General features: G+C 52.1%; 1 protein-coding gene across 1 annotated transcript in view; it reads left to right on the top strand.

Annotated features, from left to right (window-relative positions):
• Positions 1 to 11,747, top strand: part of Pex6 (peroxisomal biogenesis factor 6) — a 12,526-nt gene extending 779 nt beyond the window's left edge. The window contains exons 2-18 of the mRNA XM_010617805.3: positions 2 to 247; positions 3,500 to 3,663; positions 4,335 to 4,418; positions 7,750 to 7,852; positions 7,930 to 8,063; positions 8,557 to 8,668; positions 8,914 to 9,122; positions 9,362 to 9,557; positions 9,634 to 9,710; positions 9,815 to 9,947; positions 10,031 to 10,236; positions 10,320 to 10,381; positions 10,527 to 10,635; positions 10,872 to 10,988; positions 11,086 to 11,163; positions 11,277 to 11,416; positions 11,521 to 11,747. Of these exons, the coding sequence (XP_010616107.1) occupies positions 2 to 247; positions 3,500 to 3,663; positions 4,335 to 4,418; positions 7,750 to 7,852; positions 7,930 to 8,063; positions 8,557 to 8,668; positions 8,914 to 9,122; positions 9,362 to 9,557; positions 9,634 to 9,710; positions 9,815 to 9,947; positions 10,031 to 10,236; positions 10,320 to 10,381; positions 10,527 to 10,635; positions 10,872 to 10,988; positions 11,086 to 11,163; positions 11,277 to 11,416; positions 11,521 to 11,657 (2,307 nt within the window). The 3' untranslated portion in view covers positions 11,658 to 11,747. The remainder of the gene's footprint in view (position 1; positions 248 to 3,499; positions 3,664 to 4,334; positions 4,419 to 7,749; positions 7,853 to 7,929; positions 8,064 to 8,556; positions 8,669 to 8,913; positions 9,123 to 9,361; positions 9,558 to 9,633; positions 9,711 to 9,814; positions 9,948 to 10,030; positions 10,237 to 10,319; positions 10,382 to 10,526; positions 10,636 to 10,871; positions 10,989 to 11,085; positions 11,164 to 11,276; positions 11,417 to 11,520) is intronic.
• The last annotated feature ends 113 nt before the right edge of the window (positions 11,748 to 11,860 follow it).

The raw sequence follows: 11,860 nt of genomic DNA, 5'->3' as shown, positions 1-11,860 counted from the left end.
CTCGGCCCTCGGCCTTTTCCAGGGCGAGTGGGTGTGGGTGGCCCGGGCGGGAGCGTCGTCGGACACTGCCCAACCCCACCTGGCCAAGGTGCAGGTCCAGGAGCCCCGCTGGAACCTAGCCGAGAGGCTGGGACCCGGCTCCGGGCAGCCGCGAGAGCAGCTTGCCGACCACCTGGCGTTGGTGTCCTCCACGCTGGCTTTTAATCTCGGCTGTGACCCCCTGGAAGTGGGAGAGCTCAGAATTCAGGTAGGAATGCTGCCTCTTCCTAACGCTCTCATTCTGCCTTAACTGAATTGGAAGGGTAGAGCTGTCGAAATTAGGACTTATATTCCTGCTATTTTGTATTTTAGATTTTTCACTTAACTTCCTTAGTTTACCGTTCTCTCTAGTCAAACGAATCTTAAGGCCACAGTGCAGTCGCTCTAGGGAGGGACTTTCAGCTGTTCGCCTCTCAAGTGAGGTTTAGTCACGTTGCCAGGTGTTTGTAGTAATCTACTCCGACCAAGCAGGTACTTAACGGATTGCTCAGCCTTGTGCTGGATGGTTTAGGTATTCCTTCTTTAATGACCTACCTGCTCAACAACTGTTCAGACTTAGCACCCACTGCTCGGATTAGGACCCCTGTTTTCTTTTGTACAGTTCTGTACAACTTGGTAGAGCCTCAGCTGCTTTTGGGGTACAGTATACCTTGTTTGCACAGTACTGTAATTTTTCTGATTGCATCATGCCATCCTGTAGTTTTATGTTGCACATTACAGTACTGCATGTAAGAGTCTTCCAAATAAAAGCAAAGTCACCAAGTTGGAGTTTCCTTTGACTTTTCTTTTTTTTTTTGTACCAGAGATCGAACCTTGGGTCCTTGTGCTTGCCAGGCAGGCAGCAGAACCATTGAGCTAAATGCCCAACCCCCTTTGACTTTATTTTATTTATTTATTTTTTTTGAGACAGGGTCTCACTATGTAGTTGAGACTGACCTGGAACTCACTGTGTAGGCCAGGCTTGTCTCGAACTCACAACGATCCTCCTGCCTCAGCCTCCCGAGTGCTGGGATTACAGGCGTGCACCACCACACCTGGCTGACTTTTTTGTGTGTGAATATTATTATGTACATACTACATATGATTCCTCATTTAGCAACCAATTCATTTAACAACCTAAGTCATCTGAGCAGAACTCAGTCATTAAGTGTATTGAGCTTTAGCTTTTGAGGTTTTTTTGTTTTTGTTGTTTTGGTGGTACCTGGGATGAATTCAGGACCTTGCACTTGCAAGGCAGGTGGCAGCACCACTGAGCTAAATCCCTGGTCCCTGAGCTTTAGCTTTTGCTCTAAACTTCAAATTCATGTTCTCCCTTCCACTGTTAAAAAATCCTACCAGCCTTAGGAAGGGACAGGGAAAAAAAGTGAAAATAGAATGAAAAAATGGAAACAATGCTTTGTCCATAGGAGCGGGGGCTTGAGGGAGGAATGGGATAAAGTAAAATTTGTTTTTTAAAAATCCTACCGTCATGCCGGTACAATGTTCAATTTTCGGGTTTTTTTTGTTGTTGTTGTTTATTTGGTTGGTTGGGTTTTTGTTTTTTTGTGGTTTTTTTTGTTTGTTTGTTTGTTTTTTGAGACAGGATCTCACCATGTAGTTGAGACTGATCTGGAACTCACTATGTAGCCCAGGCTGGTCTCAAACTTACAGAGATCCTCCCACCTCAGCCTCCTGAGTGCTGGGATTACAGGCATGAGCCACCACGCCTAGCTTTTTTATGTTTTTGAAGACAAACTCACTGTGAACTTAACTGCATAGTCCAGACTCTGGCCTTGAATTTGTAGTGATCCTCCTGCCTCAGCCTCCCAAATGCTGGGATTATAGCTATGGGCCACCATGCCCAGCCTTATTTGTCATTATTAAGCATCTAGATGTATGATTTAGGCTGTTTGTTGCCATCCACTAGCCATTTCATGCCCTCCTCCCTTCAGGGACTGAACTCAGGAGCCTGTGTGGCACCACTGAGATACATCCCTGACATGGCTTTTAAAATTTAAATTGAAGAGCTGGGTGTGATGACATACACCTGTAATCTTAGCATTGGAAAGGCTGAGGCAGGAGGATCACAAATGTTCAAGGCCAGCCTGGGCTATGTAGGAAGCTCAGAGATGGCTTGAACTATGTATCGAGACCCTATCTCATAAAAAAAAAATTTAAATATATCAAGGCTCTATAAACAAGATGTACAGAACTGTACAAAAAAAAAAAAGTTTTTCGGTCCCTGGTGCCAAAAATAAGAGTACTAAGTTCAGTCATTAAAGAATGAATATCTATACATATAAATGGAAGTGGCTGTGGTTTCCTTCTGAATGGAGGAAGATCTGCTCCAGTACGCAGAATGGAGTTCATTTATCTGAATCAACTGTTTCAGCTTCATTAAGATCATGTCCTTTTCCCATAGCCTAAATTCAGAGTGTTACTGATGTTCACTTAATAGCCCGTTGGTTGCCAAATTACACACAAAGGCCTTGTGGAAATGTCTTTGCCCTTTTTGGCTGTAGTCCAAGTTAAAGGTATCCTAGAAAGGTTCTCATTATTGGGGAGTTTTTTGGAGGTAGAGTCAAGAAAAGAGGTCACATTGCTTCCTGGTACCCATTAAAACAGACATGTTCAGGCCCCATGCAGCCATGGAGAGCGAGTAATACTGCCCGCTATTATGTGATTCTTAGTGATAGTTTCTTTCTTGTTTTTTGTACCGGAGATCGGAACTTGGGCCTTTGCACTTGCAAGGCAAGTGGCAGAACCACTGAGCCAAATCACCATCCCTCTTAGTGATATTTTCATGCCTTGGCTGCCAGTGTTCAGTAGGCTGTGTAGTGACAGTGGAACCCTGCATAGGGGAGGGCACAGTGCAGGGCAAAGTCCCTAGGAATATTGAGTGCTATATGTGCTTGTGGGAGTTGGTGAGTAAAACACAGTAACTACCAATAATTCTATTCCAGCTTCCTGCACATGTGTGCACCTGTGAAGAAGCATTGATTGCTTAATGGCAATTAAGCAGACACACATTCCCATTTATTTATTTATTGGTACAGGGGATTGAACTTGGGACCTTGTGCTTGCAAGATAGGTGGTGGAACCACTGAGCTAAATCCCTGGCCCTCATTTAATTATTAAATTTAGGTTTGTTACGTTATTTAGCAAAAACATTTAATAAGTTAAAATATTAAAGAATTGGTGTTACTAATACACTTTAACTATATTACATACTTTATGAGTAGCCCAATACAATTCCTCTTCACCCAGAGCAGCCCACATAAGCCAAAAGGCTGACCGCCCCTGTGTTAGAGGGAAAGATTTGGGCTTGCTAGGAAAATAGAGGAATTTGTTTCTGCTACCTCAGGCCCTGCTTCGTGGTTATGGGAAGGGTAGAGGCTGGAAGAGATATTAGCTACCAAGAGACAGAGTTAACCTGACTCCCCGGGAGAAGGCTCTAAGGTGGTGATTATTTCTCTGATAGAGGTACACGGAAGGCTCCATCAGTCCTGAAGACAGAGGAAGCTGCTCATTGCTGCCTGGGCCTCCATTTGCCAGAGAGTTACACATCGACATTGTGTCCTCTCCCAACTACAGCACTAGTGGAAATTATGACCAGGTTCTTTATCGGCACTTTCAGACACCCAGGTTCGCTGCCCACCCCTTTAGGGAAGATGGCATCTCATCCTCCTTGCTCTCCTATCTGATGCCTTAGATCCAGGAACCCCAGGGCCTCTGGTTAAAAGCCCCACAGTTAGGGGATATTTTACCCAGGATCCTCTTGGTGTGTCAGACAGACAACAGAAAGAGATATATGAACAATTGAGGTGAATTTAGATCTTCCAAACAGAAATGTGTTTAATCAAAGAGGACTTCAACTGGGTATAGTGACATACACCTATCATCCCAGTGTTTGGGAGGCTGAGGCAGGAGGAGTTCAAGTTCAAGACTAGGTTGAACAAATCAGTGAGACCTTGTCTCAAAAATAAAAAGTTCTAGGTTAGTGTACCCTTGGGTTTGACCTCCAGTACCACAAAGGGGTAGGGGGCAAAAAATAAGAAAAATAGAGCATCCCCACATAGGAGAGAGAGGACTCCAGAAGACCTAGGAGTTTTCTGTGTCTCATTGCTCTCTGGCCTGTCTAGTTTCCCTTTTCCCCAACTCAGTCTGGGTCTCCATGGTTCCTGGACCACTGCTGGGGGGACTCTGAGTGTGTAGTAGACAGACCCCCTAAGGAGGAGTCTGTACCTAGGGCGGGTGTAGGGGACATGTCAGGCACAGCTCCTTGGGAGCTGACCCAGGTCACTGCTGTGTTGCAGGGTGGTCCAGGAAGGTGATATTCTGTGTGTGCCGACAGCTGGTCAAGTAGAGACCCTGGAAGGACGTCTGGAGAGACTGCCCAGGTATGCAAGATGGTGTAATTTTGTACCTAAGAATATTTTGCTGTTGCTGTATATGTTTTTCTGGGGAGAAGAAAAATTCTTCAGGTTCCCAAACAGGTACATAAATGAAGAAAGGTTAAGAACCACTGCCTGAGCTGGGTGTGGTAGTGCACACCTAATCCCAGCGCTTGGGAGGCTGAGTCAGGAGAATTGCCAAGCATTCAAGGGCAGGCTGGACTATATAATAAGACCCTGTCTTAGTGCTGGGGATCTAGCTCAGTGGTTCTGCTGCCTGCCTCGCAAGCACAAGGACCCGAGTTTGATCCCCAGTACCCCCCCCAAAAAAAGACCCTGTCTCAAAAAATGAACCACTGCCAGGCATGGTGGCGCACACCTGTAATCCCAGCACTGGGGAGGCTGAGGCAGAAGGATCACTGTGAGTTTGAGACCAACCTGGGCCACATAGTGAGTTCCAGGTCAGTCTCAACTATACAGTGAGACCCTGTCTCAAAAAAACCAGGAAAAAAAAAAAATGAGCCACTGCCTGGGGCTGTAGCTTAGTGTGCAAGGCCTTTTGGATTCCTTCAGCAGCACTGCAAAACAAGTGCACCATTGCCTGCTGGTTCTGTGAAGTGCTTATCCTCAGACTGCCTGGTGGTCGTAAAGTAAAACAGTAATTTAAAGGGGGCCAAGGATGCAGCTCAGTGGCAGAGCACTTGCCTAGCATGTATGAGACCCTAAGTTCCATTCCCAGCACCACTAGAGGATAAAAAGACTAGTTTCATGTTCCCAGCCGTGATGAGATTCTGTGCTTTTCGTTCTCAACCTCAGTATTGTTTGGGCAGGATGCGAGCTGTGCCATTTGTCTCAGGCACAGAACTAGGCATGGTAGTGTGTGCTTGTAATTCTAGCTATGGGGGAAGAAGCTGTGAAGAATAGCAAGTTAAAGGCCAGCGTGGGGAATTAGTGAGGCCCTGTCTCAAACTGAGTCTGCCAGGCCTGGTGCACACCTGTAATCCCAGTACTTGAGAGGCTGAGACAGGATTGCTGCAAGTTCAAGGCCAGTTTAAACTACATAACAAGAATCTGTCTTTTTTGTTTTTTTGAGACAGGGTCTCACTATGTAGTTGAGACTGACCTGGAACTCACTATGCAGCCCAGGCTGGTCTCGAACTCACAGTGATCCTCCTGCCTCAGCCTCCCGAGTGCTGGGATTACAGGCGTGCGCCACCATGCCCGGCTAACAAGAATCTGTCTCAAACATCAAAAAACTATCCCCAGTGGCACACCAGGAATCCCAGCTCTGGGAGGCAGAGATGGGAGGGTTGAAAGTTCCAGCTTAGCCTGGGCAATTAGTGAATCAGTGAAACCATGTCTCAAAAAACAAACTGTGGGGGGCCGGGGATTTAGCTCAGTGGTTCTGCTGCCTGCCTTGCAAGCGCAAGATCCTGAATTCAATCCCCAGTACCAAAAAATGAATAAGCTGGGGGGCCAGGGATTTAGTTCAGTGGTTCTGCTGCCCAAGCATAAGTTCCCGAGTTCAATCTCCAGTACCAAAAAAAAAAAAGTAAAATAAAAATAAACTGAAGGGCTGGGGATTTAGCTCAGTGGCACTAAGCCTGCCTGGCAAGCACAAGGTCCTGAGTTCAATCCCCAGTACCAAAATAAACAAACAAACTGAAGAGTAGCTCAGTGTGAAGGCCTGGGGTTCAGTCCCCAGCACCTAGCATCCGTAAGACTCTGGGTGTAGTCCCCAATACGGCAAGAAAAAATACACAGACTGCGATTTCTTCTCTAGCTGGTGCAGTTCATGCATGCTACTCCTCAGTCCTGTCTGAAAATGTGGGAGAGGTGCCAGCCCCTCAGAGAATCAGAGGTGGAGCATAATTGAATCAAGAGCCTAGATCAAAGACCCAGTTTTTCTGTTTATGACCACAGAGGTCTTGTGTCAAATAGGGAGGTAAAGGATTAAGGGGCAGGTTTAGGTATTAGGGGCACATGCTTAGCGTGTATATCCCTAGGTCAAATCCCCACTGACAAAATGAAGTGAGTGCTTTTGGCCAGCTTTTCCCCTTGGGACTGTAGTGATTGACTTGGAGTGCCATGTGGGCAGGTCTGTGGTCCTGCTAGTTTGTGTCTGAGTGCCTCCGTCTATACCCAGAGCAGGTCCAAGCCAGTGCTTGGTGCTCCCACTTTACGGCAGTGGTACCGGGTGAGCCGAGCTGTATCCCATGCCACTTGAGCTTTTTTTGAGATGATCTTGCTGGCATCAAATTCATGATTCTCCTGCCTTAGCCTCCTGAGTAGCTGACATTACAGGTATGTGCTACTGTGTGTGACATCCTGTAGAGTCCACAGTTCAGCTAGGTGTGGTGGTTCAAGCCTGTAGTTCAGATACTCTGAAGCCTGAGGCAGGAGGATCACCATGAGCTTACAGGTTTGAGACCACCAGCCTAGGCTACATAGCAAAGTGTACATGCGATTCAGTGGCTTTTATTATATTCACAAGGAAGTCAGTATTTCTAACTCCAGAGCTGTTATCACCCCAAAAAGAAACCTCATACCCATTAGTTGTCAATCCCTCCTCCTCCCATCACCCTGCCTGAGCTTGGCAGTCACCAATCTGTAGAATGGGGTTGTGTAATTTATGATCAATGCTTGTTTTTTTAAAGCTTCCCAGGTAATTCAAGAATAGAGAATCAGATTAGTCATTAGATGCCATTATTAAGGAGGCTGTCTGCAGTTCGTTTCTGTGGGTTATGGAATAATAGTCAAGGGACTGTCCTTCAGGTCCTGGGCCAGGGGACGCCTAGGAGGAAGAGACTATTCTGAAGCCGTGGTGGACTTGGAATCCACTCACTGCTCAGCATGGCAGCGCCTTCTCCCACTGGAGTGGATGACGAGGCCTTGTGCCTGGGTAGGTGCACTCCCAGGCATTCTGACATTGGCTTGGGGAGACACTGAGGGACAGGCCTAGCTCCTGCCCTGAAAATGTGTATGTTACAAGCCAGGCATGGTGGTGCATACCTGTAATCCCATTCTTCTGGGAGGCAGAGGCAGGAGAAGTGTAAATTTAAGTAGCCTGGGCAACTTAAAAAAGCTGGGCACATAGCTCAGTGCGAAGGCCCTAGATTCAATCCCCAATACTCCCCCCTTCCAAAGTATGGTGCATTGGGGGAGATCAGAAAGATCATCTGCTCTCCTTCTCTGCCCCATATCGCCTGCCACATCTTGGGGCACTTATCTGTGCTGCTCGTGACTTTGTCCCCTAGGATGGGAAAGCCATCTATCCCTGGGAAGTGGGTGTTTGTGTGCTCAGGATCCAGGCTTCATTGGGTCTCTTTTCTTGCAGGTGGCACGAGGTATATTTTAAAGTGAAGAAAACCATTGGAGATGCTCCGGGTGGGCTGTCTGGTGCCTACTTGGCTGATACCACACATACCTCCTTGTACATGGTGAGAGGTCCGGTGGGAGCTGATCAGGTGACAGGGTGCAGGTGGGTTTCAGACCTAATACAGCCTTGCTCTCACAGGTGGGCTCCACTCTGAGCCCTGTGCCTGCACACCCTTCCGGAGGGCAGAGTCTCTGGGGTGGCTTATCCCCTCCTGGCCTGGAGGCCTTGGTGACTTCACTCTGTGCCATCCTGAAGCCTTGTCTTCAGCCAGGGTGAGTGAGGCTGTGGCATAGGGCTCTGTCCTGCTCAGCACATGGGCCAAGGGGCAGCCTGAGGAGGGCTCTTAGTGCTCTGCCCAGATCTGGGTCACACGGCCACTGTGCCCAGCACAGGGCCCTTGCCCTCGCTGTTCTGTAGTAGATATCAGGTCCTTTCTGGTCAGTTTCCACTTCCACATGTGGGGAAGATTCCCCCACCCAGGCAGCTGTCTCTGGAGTGGCCCTGCTCTCAGGAACCTACTGGCCATCCTGGCCCTGAGGTCACAACATCCAGCACCAGGGGCCCAAGTGTAGATCCAGACCCCTGCCTAGTGTAACTCAGCACTGTTGGGACCAGCCAGAAGGCATGGCTGACAACAGCGCTCTGGCCTGCTGAGGGAGCTGTGCCATACCCTTGCCAGAGCTCCAAAGGCCCGGCATATGGAAAAGGACAGGACCAAAGGCTCTGTGTCATAGGGCTTCCAGCAGGAATCTGTCCTGTTTGCAGAGGTGCCCTGCTGACAGGCACGAACTGTGTCCTTCTGCGGGGACCCCCGGGCAGCGGGAAGACCACTGCAGTGGCCGCTGCCTGCAGTCGCCTTGGGCTGCACTTGCTGAAGGTGAGGGTCCCTGGCCAGACCCACATTCGGCCTCCTCCTTTCCCTGCCCTCTATCATCGGTGGCCCAAGTATGGGCCATGATTCCAGGCTGCGGGGTCCTTTGAAGGGGAGGGAATGGGAATGCGATAGAGGTAGGTCCTGCTCACTGTCCCTGTTTCACCCGGCCCTGCCCTTGAAGACAGCCTATGTGTCCTGACTCCTCTGCCCCTGCCCCTTGCTCACAGACACTTGCGTGTGCCCCCCAGGTGCCCTGCTCCAGTCTTTGTGCAGACAGTAGTGCGGCCTCTGAGGCAAAGCTGCAGACTGCCTTCTCCCGAGCCCGCTGCTGCCGGCCTGCTGTCCTGCTGCTCACGGCTGTGGACCTGCTGGGCCGCGACCACAATGGGCTGGGCGAGGACCCCCGGGTGGTAGCTATGCTTCGTCACCTCCTCCTTGATGAGGACCCCCCCAGCAGGTGCTCACAGGGTGGGGCCCAGCTTTCCTCATTCTCGATATACCCGGGTGGCTTCTCAGAAACCCCAGGAGGGTGTTCAGAGGGTGGATGTGGCTGGGATTTCTTGGGGATGCTAGGTCGAAGTAAATGCACAGCACCTGCCCTCTGTGCTCCCACGGCAGGGCTAAGCACAGGTCCCCAGGCATCCTTGGGCCCCATCCCTGCCACCCACCTCCCTCACCCTCCGTTCCTGCCTTCAGCTTCCCCCCGCTAATGGCCGTGGCCACCACAAGCCGGGCCCAGGGCCTGCCTGCTGACGTGCAGATGGCGTTTCCCCATGAGCTGGAGGTGCCTGTGCTGTCCGAGGGCCAGCGGCTCAGCATCCTGCAGGCCCTCACCGCCCACCTGCCCCTGGGCCAAGAGGTCAACCTGGCACAGCTGGCCCGGCGGTGTGCGGTGAGTGCCCCAGGGGGCCAGGGGCCAGGGTAGGTGCCCTAACATGCCTGCTCAAGTTCTTTCTGTGGCTCCCTAGGGATTTGTGGCAGGGGACCTGTGTGCCCTCCTGGCCCACAGCAGCCGGGCAGCCTGCACCAGAATCAAGAACTCAGGGTAAGAGGGTGAGGGTCAGGCAGTGGTGGGGGAAGGCACTGGGGAGGAGGGGAAGGTACGAGGACACCTGCAGGGAGGCCCTCAGCCAACCTGTTTCTCTGCAGTTCAGGGGGCAGCCTGAGTGAGGAGGATGAGGTGGAGCTGTGTGCTGCTGGCTTCCCCCTCCTGGCCGAGGACTTCGGGCAGGCACTGGAGCAGCTGCAGACAGCTCACTCCCAGGCTGTGGGGGCACCCAAGGTGGGTTCCCTCACTGTGCTTGGAGACCTGGAGGAGCTGTACATGCCCCCCCACATGCCCCAACCTCACACTCCTGTCCCTAGATCCCCTCGGTGTCCTGGCATGATGTGGGTGGACTGCAGGAGGTGAAGAGGGAGATCCTGGAGACCATCCAGCTTCCCCTGGAGCACCTAGAGCTGCTGGGCCTGGGCCTGCGACGCTCGGGCCTTCTGCTGCACGGGCCCCCAGGCACTGGGAAGACCTTGCTAGCCAAAGCAGTGGCCACGGAGTGCAGCCTGACCTTCCTCAGGTGTGCAGGTTGGCAGTGGAGGTGGGGGTCAAGGGCTGCCCACAAGGCAGGTATGTCCAGCTCGCCACCTCACCCTCATATAGCGTGAAGGGGCCAGAGCTCATCAACATGTATGTGGGCCAGAGCGAAGAGAACGTGCGGGAAGGTGAGTAGCTGAGACGGCCTCCAGCCCTCCCTAGACTCCACCCTCAGGTACCAGGTCCTCGCCACAATTAGGCCCCTGCCTGCCAGGCCTGGGCCCTGGGGTGCTACACCCTGGCTCCCCACCCTCCCTCAAGCCCCTCACTCAGTGTTTTCCAGGGCCAGGGCTGCTGCCCCATGCATCATCTTCTTTGATGAGCTGGACTCCTTGGCTCCAAGCCGGGGACGCAGTGGAGACTCTGGGGGCGTGATGGACAGGTGGGCCCCGGCGCAAGAAGGGGAAATAGTGATAGCAGTCTGCAGACCAGAGCCCAGGATTGAATCCCTGACTTGTCGCTTGTGGATACAATGACATAGCTGACAGGAGCCATGGAGGAGTTGGGACTGGGACAGCGGGGGAGTGGGGTGGGTGTGCAGTGGGGCCCAGGGCTGAACGGGCAGAGGCAGAACTTGAAGGTGGCCCGGAGACTCTGGCCTTGCTTCCTTCCCTGCAGGGTGGTGTCTCAGCTCCTGGCAGAGCTGGACGGGCTTCACAGCACCCAGGACGTGTTCGTGATCGGAGCCACCAACAGACCAGACCTCCTGGACCCTGCCCTCCTTCGGCCTGGCAGGTGGGCCTGTGAAACTACTCACCTCCACCAGCCCCTCTGGGGTCTCTGTCCCCCTTTGCAGCTGAGCCCTGACGCTTTCACTGCCTGTCTTCCTAAGGTTTGACAAGCTGGTGTTTGTTGGGGCGAGCGAGGACCGGGCCTCCCAGCTGCGTGTTCTGAGTGCCATCACCCACAAGTATGCTCTGGGCTTGGGGTGGCTTGGGGATGCATGCTGCATGCGGGACCAGCTGCTCAGCACTGGCCAGGGAGGGAGGCCAGCGGGAACGAGCCTCCTCTGCCCACAAACAGGTTTAAGCTCGAGCCCTCGGTGAACCTGGTGAATGTGCTGGACCACTGCCCTCCCCAACTGACGGGAGCAGACCTCTACTCTCTCTGCTCTGATGCCATGACCTCCGCCCTCAAACGTAGGGTTCGTGACTTGGAGGAAGGTGAGCCATTCAGCCCCAGAGCTCAGTCAGGAAGCCAGTGAGGGGTGCCTAAGGGATCCGAGCAGGAAGGTCCCTTTCCCAGCCTCCCTCCTCATCTCCTCTAGGGCTGGAGCCTGGGAGCTCAGCTCTGTTGCTCACCATGGAGGACCTGCTACAGGCTGCTTCCCGGCTACAGCCCTCAGTCAGCGAGCAGGAGCTGCTCCGGTACAAGCACATCCAGCGCAAGTTTGCTGCCTGCTAGGAGCCTCCTGCCACCAGGACCTGCCTGCTATGGCGAAAGGTACCTACCAGGCTCTTCAGAGCCCCATGAGGAAAGAGCTCATCCTTGGGTTCCGCCCACCTGAAGGGTGCCTGGGTGCAGAGAGGTGTTGGAGCCCCAGGCCATGTTCAGGGACATCTGCTGCCTCAGTCCTAGCCAGCTCCAGAGCTAGTTTGGGGGCCTAT

The sequence above is a fragment of the Fukomys damarensis genome, unplaced genomic scaffold (assembly GCF_012274545.1).
Source record: "Fukomys damarensis isolate Sample0158 unplaced genomic scaffold, DMR_v1.0_HiC HiC_scaffold_20, whole genome shotgun sequence".
NCBI lineage: Eukaryota > Metazoa > Chordata > Mammalia > Rodentia > Bathyergidae > Fukomys > Fukomys damarensis.
The sequence above is the reverse complement of the archived record's forward strand: the minus strand, read 5'-3'. Positions and strand labels throughout refer to the sequence as shown.